The sequence below is a fragment of the Vombatus ursinus genome, unplaced genomic scaffold (genome assembly GCF_900497805.2).
Source record: "Vombatus ursinus unplaced genomic scaffold, bare-nosed wombat genome assembly UNPS02014810.1, whole genome shotgun sequence".
Taxonomy (NCBI): Eukaryota; Metazoa; Chordata; class Mammalia; order Diprotodontia; family Vombatidae; genus Vombatus; species Vombatus ursinus.
Window position 1 is genome coordinate 15,642,819 of NW_020954588.1, and position 18,919 is coordinate 15,661,737.

General features: G+C 37.1%; 1 protein-coding gene across 2 annotated transcripts in view; it reads left to right on the plus strand.

The window, feature by feature from the left end:
* Positions 1 to 4,562, plus strand: part of TSC22D2 (TSC22 domain family member 2) — a 51,602-nt gene extending 47,040 nt beyond the window's left edge. For both annotated transcript variants that reach the window (XM_027875799.1, XM_027875800.1), the window contains 2 exons: positions 1,294 to 1,345; positions 2,973 to 4,562. In XM_027875799.1, the coding sequence (XP_027731600.1) occupies positions 1,294 to 1,345; positions 2,973 to 3,233 (313 nt within the window). In that variant the 3' untranslated portion in view covers positions 3,234 to 4,562. The remainder of the gene's footprint in view (positions 1 to 1,293; positions 1,346 to 2,972) is intronic.
* The last annotated feature ends 14,357 nt before the right edge of the window (positions 4,563 to 18,919 follow it).

The following is an 18,919-nucleotide window of genomic DNA, read 5'->3' on the forward strand; positions in this document are numbered from 1 at the left end:
CTCTGTTTCCCTCAAACGTAGCTTGGGCCCGGCACATAGGATGGTTGACTGCCTTGTAATAGGAGTTGTGTTTGATCCAAAGTCATATTTTGCCTTTTAAAAAAATGTCACTTGTTCAAGTTCATACTCTTAATACTTGTAGAAATTTTTCAGAATGTGAATCTTGAACTGAAGAATGTCATTAACTTTCTGTTTTATACAACGTCATTTTTCAAAAACCCTTTATATGTGAAAAGGGCAGCACAGTGTAATGGATGGATAACTGGACTGGGTTCAAGCCCCACTCCTCCCCCATGTGCCATGTGACTGTAGTCACTTAACCCCATCCTCACAAGTGCCCTTGGCAGCTCCTCAGCTCAGAGCTGGACCAGTCCCTGTCCCTTATTTGGCATATGTCAAGAATTTAGCATTTTAAGGGTACCCATTTATACAGAAAGTATACATTTTCTCCTCTATAAACAGTGATACCTAGATGTAATGTTGTATCTCAGTTTTCACAGTTTAATTTTAGGCAGTGGTAGGTGGTTCGTTTGTTAATATGGTTCGTGTGCTTATATATGCTGTGTTTTCAAATATTTCAAAGAAAAACTAACCTAGTAGGATAGCTTGTTAGGGATTTTGGCCTCAAAAGCCTTGACTTGTAGGCTCCAGAACGCTAATCTCTTGCTTATGTGGTTTGCTGTAGAGTTTTCTGAATCATTCAGATGGTTTGAGAAGCAGATATTAAAATAAGGGAACTTCATGGTGTGATTCCCCCCCACACACACACACAGTTAAGTGATAATTGGAATTTCTACATTAAAAAGAATGAAGAATAACTATCTTTTCTTAAAGGTTTTGGTATCTGGGACACTGTAAAGAGCTGTATGCTGGTGCAGAATGTCTGGCTTTTAGTAAAACTAGTAGGGTATGAAGGGAAGCACGTTGATTTTTGAAACTGGGAATCACTTCCTAGCTGGAATAACATGTCTTTATGTATCAGAAAGTGAATTGTACAATGTTAAGAGAGACCTTCACTGTCTAATGGAGCCCTTTTTATCTTACAGATGAGGAAACTGAATACCTACAGTTACAAAAATCCCCAAAATGGATTAAATGTGATAATTTCAAATAACTAGTATAACATTTTAGATAAAATGTGAAAAGTACTTCTTAACAATTTGTCATATTGTTTTAGAGGCTAGAAGAGGGAGGGCTAAATTCAGTGCCTTGAATGCAATGCCTTGGACGTAGTAGGCACTTAAATGTTATTAAATTGACATTTGATAAAATGTTCAATTTTTTTTCTTCCAGTGCATCTGGGGCAAGTGTCGTAGCCATTGACAACAAAATAGAGCAGGCCATGGTAAGTAGAATTTGTGTGGTACTTAAACACAACCCAAAATGTATTGGTTCTGTTGGTAAGGGGGTATTTCTTTGCCAAAAAATTTGTTTAGTTAATTTCTCTTTAAAAATGCATCCTTTTGATTGCTTATTTGTTATAGGGACTACTTTATTCAGCTTATACAACTAGATTGGCAACTAGGTGGCTTAGTGAATAGAGCACTGGACTTGGAATCAGCAAGACTCCTCTTCCTGAGTTCAAATTTGGCCTCAGACACTTATTAGCTGTGAGACCCTGGACAAGTCACTCAATGCTGTTTGCCTCATTTTCCTCATCTGTAAAGTAAGTTGGATAAGGCAAAGGCAAATCACTCCAGTATCTTTGCCAGGAAAACCCCAGTTGGAGTCATGAAGAGCTTTGGACTGAAACAGCAACTAGACCAGGAGTGGGGAACCTGCAGCCTCAAGGCATATGGTCCTTTGACTGAATCCGGACTTCACAGTCTTTGGGCTTGGATTTAAAGAGCCACACTTGAGGACCTAGAGCTCTAGGCCACATGTGGCTTTGAGGCCACGGGTTCCAGGCCCATGAACTAAATGAATGATTTCATGATTTCTCCTTCTCGTTCACAGGCTCACAGCTCTATATTTAGAATTGGCAGGGACCTCAAAAGTTATCTACTCCAACCCTCCCAGGGCTTCATTATGTCAGTGAGAAAACTGAGGCCCCAGGTCTCTCAGATTCATAGATGTAGAGGTTAAAGTGCCTACCTGCCCAATGTCCTAAAGTATAAACAAGCATCAGAGGCAGTGTGTTCTGCCCTTTTCTGTGAGTTCATGGAGAAAAAGTTTTATCAAGGGTCTTATGGGTTGTTTGTTTTTTTGGGGGGAGGGGGGAGTGGGGTGAGGAGGAGTCTTTCAGAAATAGGTAATTTCTTTCCTGTCCAGCTTAAGGCAACCTCTAAAATATTGTAAGTGAACCCTTTGGGTTCTATGGACTCTTAAGATAAATTTACTTATGTTCCCAGCTTTTGATATACAGCTAGTTTGTGAAATATACATGCTTTAGTAATCTGCAAATAAGGATTGTGTTCAAAATATTATGAATTAAATTTTTGGAAAATTAGTTGTAATAGATTTTTATTTATTTATTGCTTTTTGGTGTGGCAGTTGGGGTTAAGTGACTTGCCCAGGGTCACACAGCTAATAAGTGTTAAGTGTCTGAGGCCGGATTTGAACTCAGGTCCTCCTGGCTCCCAAGGCCAGAGCTCTAACCATGGTGCCACCTAGCTGCCCCAACTGTAATAGAATTTTAAAGATTGCTAGCAGTTGCACATTGTTAGAATTACATAGCAGATGCCTCTTCTGCACTCCAGCCCTTTAGTTCCAGCTTTGCCTCTTCACTTGTTGCTCTATTGGGCAGTGAGAATTCCTTTGACGTTTGAGTATGGTTGGTCAGCAGAATTTGCTGCGTTTGTGAAGAATAACTTTATGTATTTGGTCTGCATATACTATAAAACAGGTTGAAAACTCATTTGCAAGAGTCAGTTTTTTAAAAAATGCCGTTTACCAAAGAACTTCATTTCTTTATTTGTATCCATTATTTCCTGTGAGTTGATTCTCTTTGACGTTGTTAATTCTGTTTACAGGATCTGGTGAAAAGCCATTTGATGTATGCAGTAAGAGAAGAGGTGGAAGTGCTGAAGGAACAAATAAAAGAATTAGTTGAAAGAAACTCTTTACTTGAACGAGAGAACGCACTGTTAAAATCTCTTTCAAACAATGATCAATTATCCCAGCTCTCCACCCAACAGGCCAATCTTAGTAGCACTTCTCAACAGCAGACAGTGATAGCACAGCCTCCACAGCCAGCGCAGCCTCCTCAGCAGCCGAATGTGTCCTCAGCCTAAAGCTTTCTCGCCTCATTAAGACAAACCTGAAAGCAGTCTGTCCTGGTGTGCCACTGATGTTCTCTCCACTTTATAGCCACGTGTGTGTTTGGCCTTTTCAGTATTAGACAATCATCCTCCAAGAGCTAGTCCTCACTTTGAGATGTCATGCCGCACAGTCGATGTTCAGTTGTTTGTCATCAGGACACAGGGAAAGGCATAGATGAGGGTTATTAAAGCCAGGAAAGTCTGCCTGTGACCTGGTGCGCATGAGGGGGCGGGGTCTGTAAGAGCTTGGGTGGCGCTCAGTCTCCTGTTGTCCATGGATTACCTTGAGCCTTCCTATCTTGTTAGAAGTAACCATTCATCTAATGAGCCGCCATTCTTTCAATGGAAGTAACATTTGCCTACATTAGTTTTCATTTCTTTGTGTTTTATTTATTACAGGGCTGCTATTTTCATAATGTACATGAACAATGTCACAGAACTTTTTCTTAATTTTTTAAAAAAATAAATGTAAGTATCAGTAAAGGAATTGATAGACGGGATTGCATTTACTAGATAAAACGTTTAGGCAATAATTGAACAAAAGAATCCTGGCATATTTCTAACACTAATGGCAATTTACCTTTGGTATTTATTTTCAGTAGTAAAGACCCAGCTTGAATGTAAATTTTGTATAGTGTAAGTATGAAGACCATAGTGCATCTGTACAGGTAGTCACCAGTTATTGTGATATAATAAATAATTGATGGGCTATTTTGATGAAGAAAACTTTGCTCATTTCTGTTTCTACTTTCTATAGAGAAATTGCCATGATTCCTCTGCTTTCAACATTTCGTATGACCTTTTTTTTTTTTTTTTTTGGGTGGGAATAAAAAGCTGTGAAATTGTTCAACCTACTTTGTAACCAAAGAAGCAAAGCTGTGTAATGGAGTTTTTTTTTTTTATAATGCACATTCTTTATGTATTTTTTATTTAGTGTTTTCTCATTCACAATTTTCTTTGCTGTCTAGCATGATCTGCATGACCTGTAATCTTTGAACCACTTTCGTACCTCATGTTTTTATCCAGCACTCTTATTGTAATATGTATTAGTCTGTGAACAATGTCAAAGAAAAAGAACGAACAGCTGGTGTGGGTGGAGCTGAGCTAGTGTACTATGCACTAGGAGAAAATGAAGTGAGCCATCTTTTGTTCATTTAAAATGGTGTTTTGAATTTCGTATGCAGAAAACGTTTTGTTACATTGCAGATTTTAATGTATTTAATAAATGCAACATGCAGATTAAGTGCAGTGTATACTGAGTATTTAAATTAAAAATGTACATTTCATAAAATACAGTTTCAAGAGAAAGCATCATTTTGGTGTATACTAACACATTAAGTGTATGTCAGAAATTGATGTATAAATATATATATATTTTAACACTTTCTGAAATTAAACTGCAGTTTTGTTGAAATATTTGACTCTACATGTGTTCAAAGTTTAATTGAACTTACATTTCACAATTCAAACTGCTCCCTAGTGAGGCAATAAAAATGGATTTAATGGCAGTTTAAAACCTGTTTAACGTATAAAATGAGTCGCAGATTATTTCAAGGACTATGAAAAATATATAATCTGCCTTTTAATATTTACTTTGCTCACACTTGAATGGAAAATCCTTGTCTGCCTTGACTTCATATGACTCTTTCTTGAATGTGGGAAGACCAATCACCTGTAAGAATGAGAATGATGGCTATAGCAATGTTGTGTGTAATTAAGTAGGAAAGATTTTACCCATTGTTCTGGGAAAGGATTAATGGCACCTTCGTTAGAGTCGTGGATATAGGCATTGGAAGACCATCCAGCTTTTACATTTGAGGAAACTGAAGCATGGAGAGGTTATGACCTGCCTGAGGTCATACCAGGAGTATAATCTTTGCTTGAAATTATTGCTTTTGTGACCATTTCTTCCCAGAGGTTGGTTTAAAACTAAAGGTCATTCTTAGCTTTGTCCTAGGCTTAGGAAGATTTGTGTAGTAAACCAGAGGGAAATAGTCTTGATTTTTGTTTGGAGTGAAGGAGGGTGGTTGTTTTTGTTCTATATGAAAGACAGTCCTTGAAATGAAACAGTCATGCTTTTTATTTAATATTTGGCACTTCAACACTAGATAAATAATTGTCTATCCGGGATAGTCTCTGTCTTATAGTAATAATTCCCTGTTTGTGGATTTATTAAGAGGGTTCATAAATAATGAGAGAAATGAGAATTCTTCTGGAAGGATTAAAGGAATGAAATTGGTGTGGTCTGGCGAAGACCTCCTTGTGAGGATATGAACGGAGATTATCAGTGGAACCTAGTGAAAAGGTACTTACACGAGATAGAATTATTACTAGTTCTACAGCCCTGGCACATCACTGAGCTGTTTAGCTTCTTAGACTCTGTATTCTTTGAAGGAAAAGAGGAAGAAAGCTAGTGGATCCCACATCAGTTGTCAGCTTGCCTTCTTCGAAAATGACGTTCACATACATGTGTACATGTGCTAGCTTAATTAATCTCTACTTTGCAGTACCCTGTAAATTTTCTAAGGCAAAAGCTGCTCACCTGGGTTGACCCAATCCAGGTAAGTATTTAGAATATAGCTAAGGACAAGAGAATTAATATGAAGAGGACACAGACACAGTCTACTTGTTTCAGAATGAGAAAAGGTCTGATATTTGAGGTTTGAAGAGAATGTCTCTGGAATAAAATGATGAAATGGAATAAAAGTAAGGCTAAACAGGGTTCTGACTGCTGTCAGGTGGAAAGTCCTCAGCAGACTGGATTGTAAACAGGGCAGTGGCTCCCTGTTATAGCATAGACTTAGGAGAATCCCTGAAGTTTCTAGGAAATTGAGTTTGTATTATTAAAAAAGTTAAAAGTTAGATGGATAATCCAGCAGTATGTTTATGCATGAAGTAACACAGAATTTCAGGTATTCTGAACACTTCAGTCCAACTTTCAACATTCAAGAAAACATTTACTAAACCTTTAATTTATATGGCACTGTACTAAGTTCTGGGGATACAAAGTCAAAATCCCTATCATGAAGGAGCTTACTCTAATACTCGGCTTGAATGGGAACTCTCTGCTTTCTGTGATTACAGATGGTTTCTGCTTGAGTGTGCAAAGGTCTCCTGTAAGGATTTGGTCCTATGCTCGCTCCTCCCTTGTCCAGCTGATCTACTCAGCACTGCACAGAACGGAACGTCCAGTGAAAATGTGTCTTTAAAAATGTTGCATGTATGTTAAAGAAATGTTTAAAGTGCTTTACAGAAATCAGCTATTACTCTATTCAGTAGTTGGTATCACTTTCTTTTACATTAGGTTTGTTCAGTGCTGACTTTCACATTCTAAGAAGGAACTATTTTAGTACTTTGAAATGTAACAATGGCCTTTATTCCTTTTTCTATCTTCAAAACAGAAGTTTAATACTGCTCAATCTTAAGGAGCTGGCAGGCTTTCAAATCAACAATACTTTGGCTACAATTTTTTTTCTTTTGTCAGGTGTTTGGTCTGAGGCTGGAGTTGAACTCGGGTTTTCCTGATTTAGGGCTGGTGCTCTTTCCACTGTGCCACCTAGCTGCCCCGTCAATGATACTTTGTAAGTGAATTCTTTTTAGGTGTAGTTGGGCCAATCAGAACGTGACCAAAAATTCTTGAGTAGAAAGTTGGATTTTATTTGCCATCTTTCAAAAATGGTATATTTTGCTGCAATAAAAATACCTTCAGTTGAGGTGAGGTTTTATTATAAATTTCATTAATAGCTTGTTTTTTACATCACCAAAATTTCTTCCTTTATCTGCTTCTCCCTCTCAGAGAGCCATCCTATATAATAATATTTTTAAAGAAAAAAAGTTTAAAATGCAGCATAATTCATTACGTTAGGGAAAAAAATCTGAAATATGTGTAATAAAATAACATGTGAACCATGAGGGAGTGTCCTCTCATGTCTATTCTGATTGTGTTTGATCTATATAATTTTGTCACATGAGTGAATTTATTTTTCTGTACTGACTCATTTTGTCCTTGCTGTGCCAAAGAAGAGCACTAACAAAAATGATTACTTATTCTAATATCTCTACGTCCCAATTAAAAAAAATACAATTTAAATTAAATAAATAGAATAAATTAAATAAATAATAATAAATTAAATAAATAGAACAATTTAGATTTATTTGGGAGGGACTTGTGGGATTGAATAGTGTTCCTTCGTGTTAAGTAAGATGAGCATAGCTTTGTAATGCACTTAGAACTTAAGATTGGCCAATCTGGTTTTTAAAAAATCATGTTATCAGTTTAATATGTTCTTGAGAAATTGTATAAATATAGCAACATCTCCCCAATATCACTTTACCTGTCTTTTTATAGGGTTGATAGGTGACTTGAGAACACTACTAGAAAACCTGTCTAGGCTGTTTGTGGAATCAAATGAGTCTAGAACTTAGTTGTCAAAACAAGTCTTTTGAAACAAGACTGAGTTGTATCATATCCTCAGCATTTCACATTTTACCTGTCAGCCAGCAGGTACTTAAATACTTGTTTTTAGGTCAGGAACCCGTTTCCTGAAAGTTCTATTCACACTGCCACCCAAGAACATCCTTATAAGGAGGAAATTGAGTTGTTGGTGGAGTGAGGAACTCAGGAGGGAGACTGCAGGATGGCCCAAGATGCCACACTTACCCTCCAACACTTCCAGAGAGGATGAGCCAAGCACTAGCACGTAATTAAAGGTCTGCTTCTAAGAGCAGGGGAACGTTTTTTATAGTCATTCCTGCTTTCCTAAGGGATATTAAGGCTTGTCCTGCAGAATGTCTGTCTGCTAAACAGACATACTGCAGCCTTAATCAAACCTCTCAATCCCATTGTTCCCACTTCCTCTCTGCCCTGAGACTCACATGTGCATATTTGACTTTCTGATCCATTTTGGGTTATGATTTATACACTAACTCCTTTTCCACAAAATTCAGTTCGGACTACTTAATGGCTATATGAAGAATGTATTCGAAGGGGAAAAGGTTTGAGGCCAGAAGAGCATCGGAAATTCTAAGTCCGTGGTCCATCAGTCTTATGTGTCAGACGCTGGTGCTAAGTGCTAGGAACACAGTCCCAGCCCTCACAATCTGATAGGCTTGACTGCATGCAGATAACTGTAAACACACTATCCACTGGATAAATAAGGAATAATCAACACAGAGAAAGCACTAAGAGGTTCTTTTAGGACGAACTTCCTTTAGAAAGTTGGATTGTTGGCCGGGATTTGAAGGAGTTAGGGAAGTCTACGTAGGCAGAGTTGAACAACAGTGAGCGACTATGTCCAGAGCTAGAAGATGGACTGTCTTGTTTGAAGATGCCAGAGGCAAGTAATAATTGGTTTAAGAAGACTAAAAAGGTAGGAGAGGCTAGGTTACAGGCCCAGGAAGTGAGGTGATAGGGACTGTAACCACAGTAGTGGCAGCATCAGAAGGGAAATGGGGAGAGATGCATGGGTAAAATAGACCTTGGCCATAGACTGGCTATGAAGGTGAGAGATTATGAGGAGTCACGGATGAAGCCTAGGTTGTGAGTCTGGGGGATTGGGAGGATGGTGGGTCTTGACTAGGATTTAGGTGGAAATATAATTCAGTTTTGGATATATGGAGTTTAAGATGTCTGATAAGAGGTTGAAGATGCGAGACTGAGTCAGTAGTTTCCACTGGCTAGATAGTTATGGGGGCTAATAAGATCACCAAGTGAAAGATTTATGTAGATGATTGAGGCATAGAGCAGTCTATGTTAACTGGAACATAAAGCAAGAAGAGGAATGTGAAAGATAGAGTGTGTGATCATAGCATGATGTATGTGTGTCACACATATACATATTCTAGGATAACATGTGGTCATAGTTGGACCTTGAATGACAAGCAAAGAAGTTTAAACTGTTTTGCAGGTGATAAGTAATCCCTGAAGATTTTTGCTATGTGTAAAACCTTCATGAACCTGGGTACTTGAGCTGAATCTTAAAGGCAACAGTGGATTCAAAGAGGCTTAGATAAGGAAAAAGTGCATTCCAGGCCTGGGACAGCCAGTGTGAAGGCAGAGATACCATAATGGTGGTTATTCATGAAGACATAAGAAAGACAGTTTGGCTGGATTGTAGAGTGGTTCCAAGATTGAGACCAGGTTGTGAAAAAGTTTCAAATGGTAAAGGAGTTTGTCGTTCCTAGAAACCATTTAAAGCCATTGGAATTGAATAGGAGAGTGATGTGGTGAGACTTGTGATTAAAAAAAATCATTTGGCAGCTGTGTGAAGGATGGCTCAGAATAAGGAAAGACTCAAAGCAGAGAGAGTATTGCAATAATCCAAGCTGAGGGTCAGGGTCTGAACTATGGATGAGGAAAAAAAGAGTCAGATAGATGAAAGTTTCAAGTTGTGGAGGTAAAAAGAGCAAGGTTTGGCAACTTGATGGGTATGTTGGGGTCATTAAAAGGGAGTACTTCCTAGTTGTAGATAGGTGTGTAGAATAGAAGGAAGGACAAATTGGAGGAGAGAAAGTAAAGGCAGTTACTAAAACACAAGGAAGTTAAAAATGAGGTCCTGTACTGTGGTGATAACAGTAGGAAAAAAAGGAAACAGATCGAATATATAGAGAGAGAGAGAAGGAGAGGGAAGGGTCAGATAACAGTGACGAAAGCAGGGTGATGGTAGGTAAGTCAAAGTGGAGTAAATTTTAGTGAAAGGTAATAAGCGCAGAATCTCAGGGGCCAAAGAGATCTCAGAGCAGAGATCTAGTCCAACTGAAGAATCTTCCCCGCAATGTGCTCACCAAATGATCGCATAGGGGAACTTGGGAGACCTCTTGATGGGGAACTCACTGCTTCCTGAGGATAGCCATACTACTTTGGAACAACTCAATTATCACGTAACTTGTCAATTACCAGAGTTTCCAAGCGGGCATAGACAAAAAGTTTCATCTTCTTCCCCCCCCCACAGTATCTGAATCTAATTTCTGAATTTAGTTCAGCTTTAGGGTATTCAACTAGCTTATCTACTAGCAACCAAAGCTGCCAATAATAAGTATTTGGAACACTCGAATGTGATCTCATCAATTGGAGTCTGCAATCCAGATTGCAACCTGTCTCCTTGTCTATGTACTCGTCCATCTACTCTCCATTTTCCATTAGCAACTCTGCTTGGTTTCAACTCTCTGAACATCATGTTCACATGCCAGGTACCATTTGTGGCCCCTCTTTTTCTCCCCACCTTTTCAGTTTTCCTTTCGTGTATTGTCTTCCCCTGTGAGATGATAAGTTCCTTGAGAATGAAGACTGTATTTTTATTTGCACCCCACCATACACACACACACACACCCAGCATATTGCCTAGCACATCCTAATTGCTTGATAAATGTTTATTGAATTGACTTTTGTTAAAGTCCACTGCCAACAAATTCTGCAAGCAACTTTTTTGAAGAAAGACCTTCAAATATAAAAGAAAGGAAATTCGCATAACACTAGATTATTCTCCCCCCCACCAGAAACCACAGGAGGGAATTAAATAATGTATACCAAAGAGCAAAGGTAGCCTGTGGTGACGTGCCCTGCAAATCTGAGCTTCACCATAAATGAAAAAGGATGAACATTCAATATAAAAAAATGGGTGTACAAGGCGTTCCTAGAAAGAAAAACAGACCTTATAAGAGTATTTGTTTCTCAAACACCCCAGAGAACAGAAATATAAAACAAATACAGTAACCAAGAACAACAATAACAACAAAATAATAACAAATAGACCATTGATGGGTCTCTTTCTAAACATGTATCAAGACAAGGATGAAAGAAGTCAAATAGAAGTGATGGTGGAAAAACAAGCCTGACACACTGTGTACCAAACTTCACAAGTCACCTAGTGGATCAGTGGGTTTTTGGGGGGTGGGAGAATGAGAAGATACATAAAAGGGTGGAGGGGAGGATGAAGAAAGAGGAGAATAAGTCAGAGGCTAAGAATGAATGGGGTAAAAAAACTCCTATAATATCTCACGAAGAAGACAGCCTAGAGGAGAATGGATAAAAGGCAGAGAGAGAGATTGAAAGGGAGGGAAACTGGGGGAAATAAATCAGAAAATTTTCATTGGTAGGAGGTTCCACTGATGAATGTTCCTATAGGAGAAGAGAGATAGTGTATAAAAGAAGATGGGAACTTTGCAATGGGTATTGCCTGCAGAGATTTGGTGCATAGAGAGACTGCTCAATCTGCCTCAGGATCAGGAGAATCCGAGCTCCTCAAGGCAATTGACACTCAAAATAGTGAGAGGGTATTAGCCCAGGGAAGAGATTTTAAGGAAAAGTGTGGGGGATGGGGAGATTATCAAGGGGAGGCTAAAGGTCATTCCTATCATGGATTACTACCAAGATTCCTACCATGGAGCAATAACCTCTCTATCTCATATGGTCTAGCGTACTTGGAGACCTCTTAATGGGGAACTCACTGCCTCCTAAGGAGGGTACAACAGAAAAAAGGGGGGCCAGAGAGTAAAATTTCCAAGGCAATCACAGTTAAAGAGGAAACCCAAAATCGGTAGGTATTTTTTTTAATTCCATGAAGAATACAAAGGATAATGAAATATTAAGTATAAGGGCCATGAGTCAAAGACTAAAAGTCTAGAATAGACTGAAAGGGATGATAAATAATGAAGAGAATGAGATAAATTCTTTTTAGAAAAAGAAAAAACCTAATGAACAAAATAAATTGAAAGGGTCAAGAAATAACATTATTTGTTGTTTGTCTTTCGTTCTCGAAGAGAAGCCATGACATGCAAGTGAACTGGATTTAAGTGAGGGAGGAACCGCAATCAGGATAACACAAAACTTAACAGAAAAAGAGGAGGGGAACCTCCAATAATTTTTTTGGTAATTAATTAATTAATTTTTAGTTTTCAACATTCACTTAGTCCATAAGATTTTGAGTTTTAAATTTTCTCCCCATTCCACTTCTTCCCCCACCCCTGCCCAAGACAGTGTACGATCTAATATAGGCTCTATATATACATTCATGTTAAGCATATACAATTAGAACTAATGGGAGGAACTACAAGAATGAAGCAATAAAACAAAACAACGAAGGAAAAGGAGAGCAAATACTATGCTTCCATCTGCATTCAGACTCCATATTTCTTTCTCTGGGTGTGGATAGCAATTTCCATCGTGAATCTTTTGGAGTTGTCTAAGGTTCTTGAGTTGCTGTGAAGAGCCAAGTTTATCAAAGTCGGTCATCCCATAATGGGACTGCTACTGTGTACAGTGTTCTCCTGGTTCTGCTCATTTCACTCTGCATCAGTTCATGTAAGTCCAGGATTTTTTTGAAGTCTGCCTACTCATCATTTCTTAAAGCACGATGGTATTCCATTACATTCATGTACCACAACTTGTTCAGCCATTCCCCAGCTGATGGGCATCCTCTCAATTTCCAATTCTTTGCCACATCTTCAATAATTTTTAAGAGCGTTCAAAGGTTCTGAAAAGTTTGAGAAGCACCAATCTAATGGATGCTGCTATTCTGAGGGTTCAGGTTCAGAATTCTGAGGTGTCCCCATCGTTACCTAAGGGGAGGATTTTGCCTTTTTCTCTCTCAAGGTGACTCACTACTTCCGGTGGTAAGAGAAAGAAAGTGTAATAAGGAGAGAACAAGGTCAAAGCTTGTTTAAGAGAGGAGGAGCAAAGGAGGAGGGGCCGCAGACCAATTAGATACTGCTTGTATTTATCAGCTTCCTTCTATTTCTCCATCCTCTTCCTTGTAAAGAGGAGGATAAAAGAAAGGAGGAAAATGGATCAGGTTGTGGTGAAAGGAAATGCACAATTAACAATTCTACCAGTGAACAAGAGTGGAATGAACTCATGTAAATTGTTTAGGGGATGGGGAAGAGAAGTAGCAAAATGGATTAGAAAGCAGAATCCAATAAGATGTTCTTTGTAAGATTCACGCAAAGTTAAAATGAGAGGCCTAAGCAGAATTTATTATGCTTCAAGCAAATTTTTAAAAAGCAAGGGTAGTAATCTTGATATCAGAGAATGCAATCATTTAAAAAATATGGTTAAGAAGGATAAGCAGGGAAAATATATTATGCTTAAAGGTACCACAGATAATGAAATTATGTTTTATGTAGAAAATATAACATATATGTAGGTGCACATATATACATACACACATATGAGTGTATATGTGATATACCAAGACACGAAAATATCAAATATGTATGTGTATATGCATATGCATACACATGCATGCACATGCACTCTCACACACATATATATATACATATACCTTATATATATACATATATAAGTATATGTATATATGTGTGTGTGTACATATACTTTATATATATGAATATGTATGCATATATAAGTATATGTATGCATGTATATATATATACATATACTTTATACATAAACACATATATCCACACCAAATGATATAGCATCCGAGTACTTAAAGAAAAAGTTACTTAAATTCCAGGGAGAAATAGACAGCAAAACTATAATAATTGGGATCTTAGTGTGCCCCTTTTGGATCTGGACAAAACTAACAAAATGCCAAATAAGAAAGTCTCTGGTGACTACTGAATGAGAATGGAAAGGAATATACATGTTCTGATGGCACCTTTGCAAAAACTGATCACCTATAAGGGCATCAAAACCTCATAAAGTGCAGGCAGAAAAACAAATAGTAAATACGTATTTTGCTAAAATAAATAAAAATGAAACAGAATAATCAATAAAGGACCTTTAAAGATAGGGTTCAAGCTTAAATGAAGACTAAGTAATTGAATCCTAAAAATTGGTAAGCCAAAGAAGAAGTCATAGAAACAATTGATAATTTTATTGAAGACAACTGCAACAAACAGAAAGAACACTGAAAATTTGGGATACAGTCAAAGCATAACATAAAAGAAAATCTACATCTCTAAACATTTTCCTAAACAAAAGAGAGAAAGAACAAATTAATGAATTGGTCATGCAACTAAAAAAAGTCAAGCAAGAAACACATAAAAAAAAACTCATAGATAATCTGAAAATCAATGATATTTTCTTAAAAATGAATTAATAAGTAAAATTAGAAGTTTTAAAAGAAAATAAATGAAATAGACAAATTATTTTCTAATATGACAGGAAAATCAAATTACCAATATAAATTTTTTTTCTTAAATTCATAAGAAATGAAAAGAAATAATCAGAAACTGGTTTGCTCAAATATATGTCAACAAAACTGATCATTTGAATGAAATGGATGATTTTAAATTTTTATATGTACATATATATGTATAGCAGAACAGGAAATAAAAAATTTAAATTATTTCATACCAAACTCATTCTATGAGACAATTATGGTCCCAGTACCTAAACCAAAGAGAGAACACATAAAGAGAAACCTGTAACCTAATATCCTTAATGAGTATCAGTATAAAAATATTCAATAAAATATGAGAAAAAAGATTATAATTACATGTTACATAAAGGTTATGTATTCTGACAAAATTCAATTTATGCCATGACTATGAGCTTTTTAATATTAGAAAAATATTAAACATAACAGATCACTTAAATAATAAAATCAATAAAGTCAAATGATCATGTCAATAGATGCATAAGAACTTTTGACAAAAATTCAGCATTTAAGAAAATTTAAAAATGGATTGTTCCTGTATATGTCAAATAGTACCTATCTAAAGTCAAAGGTAGTATTATATATAATGGAGAAACACTAGAGGCCATTGAATAATATTATTAGCAGCTTACTCATTGTCACCACTATTATTTGATATATTTCTTGAAATGCTAGTTTAAGTAATTAGAAAAGGAAAAGAAATTGAGAGAATTGTTGTTTGTTGTTCAGTTGTATCCAATTCCTTCATGACCCCATTTGAGGTTTTCTTGGTAAAGATCCTGGGTTTGCCATTACCTTCTCCAGCTAATTTTACAGATGAGGAACTGAGGCAAACAGGATTAAATGACTTGCCCAGGGTCACACAGTTAGTCAGCGTCTGAGACCAGGTTTGAACTCAAGAAGATAAATCTTCCTGGCTCCAGGCCCAGCACTCTGTCCACTTTGGCACCACCTCGCTGCTTAAATGAGAGAACAAGCATAGGTAAGGAGTAAATAAAAACAATTTTTTTTTGGCAAAAGATGCTACCTTAGAGAATTAGAGAGTTAGATTTTAGTTGTTGTTAATACCATTTATCATATTTATCCTACACATTTATAATACACTATGCAAAGTGAAGAAACTGTACTAATGGATGGAAGTTGAAGACAGATTTCCACTCTATGTAAGAAACAAAAAATATCCTAACAAATTAGAGCTGTTCAAAAGAGGAACAGAGCACCTCAAGAGAAAGTAGTTTTCTCCGAAAGTCTTGAAGAGAAATCCGGGTGACCACATGTTGGGTACGTTGTAGAGGGATTTCAGATACAGTTGTGTGTGGGACTAGATGGTCACTCTCACCTCTGGAATTCTATGATTCTATCTTTCTTATACAACTCACCTTTACCCCTTCATGAGCTCTGTGTTTTAGCCAAAACATCATCTGCACCCACCCTACCCCCAAGCTCATCCTGTCCCCTCTGCAATCCAGACCATCTCCCAGTGCCTTGAATGTACTCCACTGCTCAGTAGCTGCCTGTTAAGTTCCGTTCTTTCTTCAAGAAACACTTCAGGTACCACCTCTCCTGTGAAACCATCTCTCAAGATGAATGGTCTCTCTTTCTCCCTTTCATTTTTAAAAATTATGAACTTAACAGTGATCAACAAATACACATATATACACCACAACAACAACAATAACAACAGTAATAAGGATTTTATGTGAAATTTGGAACATCTGTTACATAGAGTAGGGGGATTAAGTGTATATTAAATTTAACAAAGTAATAACAAAATTGTCATTTTTGTTTGTATTCTTTTCTGAACTTTTTTCTTCTACGTATTTTGAAAAAAATTTAATGTTTGTAATGTTGTCTTTTTTTCTTTCCCAACCTCAAATTTCTCATGGCATTTTGGCCTAGTCTCCTTTGCATTTATTACATTCTCCATTATTTCTTAGTTTTTTTTTTAATTATTTAAAAAAAATTTTTTTTTAGTTTTAGTTTTTTTTTTTTAAACACAAGTTTTCCCCCTATTAGATTATAAGCTCCTTGAGAATAGGGTCTATGCTGTTTCTATGACCACCTCACCCACTAAGTACAAGTATTATTCCAAGCAGTCACTCTTTTCCTGAACGATCTCACTGCTGTCTGTTCAATTAACATCACTATTCTAATGACTCAGAAATCTATACCCAGTCCTTATTTCTTTTCTGAATTCCAACTCCCTGCTAGGCATTTCTAGTTAAATGTCTCATTAGCATCTCAAAAGTAATATATTCAAAAGAGAGCGTATCATCTTTTTTCCTACACTCTCCCTTCTCTGAGTTCCCCTATCTCCACTGAAGTCACCACCAATCCTTGCAATCAAGTATGTTCATAACCTTGGAGTCATCTTTGACTCTTCCCTCTTCATTAGCCTCCATATCCAATCAATTGCCAAGTCCTGTTGCTTCTACCTCCAACACATTCTACCGTATTTCCTCTTCTCTTGACTTACATGGCTTCTGCTCTAGTTCAAGGCCCTTATAATCCTTTCCTCTGGACTATTGATGAGTCTTCTCCTAATGGATCTCCTTTGCACAGCTGCCACAAAATAATCTTAATGCACAAGACTGACCACTTTGATGCACTGCTCAGAAACCTTCAGACTTTCCTTTTGCTTCTAAGACAAAATGCAAACTCCTAAACCTGACATTTATGACCCTCCACAATCCAGATCAACTCTATCTTTTCAGTCTTATTTCACATTGCTTCCCTTTAAATAGTCTACATTCCAATCAAATGGTATTGCTTGTAGTTGTTCCTTAAACCTGAAATTTATCTCTTATCTCTATATTTGCAAAGCTGTTCCACTCTGAACTCCTTCCTCATTATCCTTTTGGATTCCTTATATTCCTCAAAGTACAGCTCAAGGTCTGTGAAGCCTTCCCTAATCTTCCCCTGTTGTTATCACTCTCTTTCTTCAAACATTCTTAGAGCACTTTGATCTCTCTTTTCTCCTCGCTTTCTATTGTATTCCTCTTTCACATGCTATATATATCACCAGTAGAATATAAGCTCCTTGAAGGCAAGAACTGTGTTATTGTCTTTTTGTACATCCAGCTCATAAAACATTACCTTGTGATATGATTTTGATGGAATACTATTGTGCTATGAAGGGGGTGGTTTCAGAAAACCTTGGAAGACTTACATGAGCTGATGCAAAGTGAAGTGAGCAGAACCAGGAGAATGTTGTACACAGTAAGAGTAATATTGTAACAGTAATCAACTGTGAAAGACATAGCTACTGGGATCAATACAATGATCCATGATACTGCCAAAGGACTCATGATAAAAAATGCTCTCCTCCTGCAGAGAGAGAAGTGATGAACTCTAAATGCAGGATGAAGCACTTTTTCCACTTTCCTTATTTTTCTTGCTTTCTTTCCTACAATGTGGTTAATGTGGAAATATGTTTTACATGACTTTATATATACATACATATATATATGACTTCATATGTATGTATATAGATATATTAAACTTTCTTGCCTTCTCAATAGGTGAGGGAAGGGAGGGAAGGAAGAAGAGAATTTGGAACTGAAAAAAAATTTTTTTAAAGGCACTATCTTGTTGTATACAGTAAGCACTTAAACTTGTTAAAGTTAATTTAATGAAACTGAGTATAAACCAAAGATTAAGCTTAGTCAGGAACCAGAGTTTCTCAAGAATACACAATTCGATGGACTGAGACAGAAGTGGAAACATAGGAGCGAAAAAAGGTTTTGAGCCAGGGAGTCAGTATGGAGACTGGAAAACACGTGTCCATAAAGCTCAGTTAAAAAAAATACAAATAAATAAATGAATGAATGAATGAATGAATAAATAAATAAATAAATAAATAAGAGGGGCAGCTAGGTGGCACAATGGATAGAGCACTGGCCCTGAAGTCAGGAGGACCTGCGTTCAAATCTGGTCTCAGACCAAACACTTGACACTTACTAGCTGTGTGACCTTGGTCAAGTCACTTAACCCCAATTGCCTAAAATAAATAAATAGAATACAACTTTCTTATAGTTTGCCTTGGCAAAGTTCTGTGCCTGGAATGTCACTATTTTATCATCCTCCAATTTTGTTGTTATATGCATACTAATAAGCAAGATGGGCATTTAGGTGGCACAGTGGATAGGGCACCAGGCCTGGAGTCAGGAAGACTCATCTCTGTGAGTTCAAAACTGTCCTCAGACACTTACTAGCTGTGTGACCCTGGGCAAGTCACTTCACCCTGTTTGCCTCAGTTTCCTCATCTGTAAAATGAGCTGGAGAAGGAAATGGCAAACCACTCCAGTGTCTTTGCCAAGAAAACCCCAAATAACATCGCAAAGAGTCAGACACAACCTGAAACAACTGGACAACAGCAATGAGCATCATCAGAATCCCTCCTTGTCTCATTCTTTCTGTGCATGGGACAGGTATTATTTTGTATATTTGCTGAAAGAACTAGCAGACTCTAAACTGATTTTAGTGATCTTTAAAAGTTCTTGGAGAATGAGAGAGGTTTACTAGGCCTGGGAGAAGGGC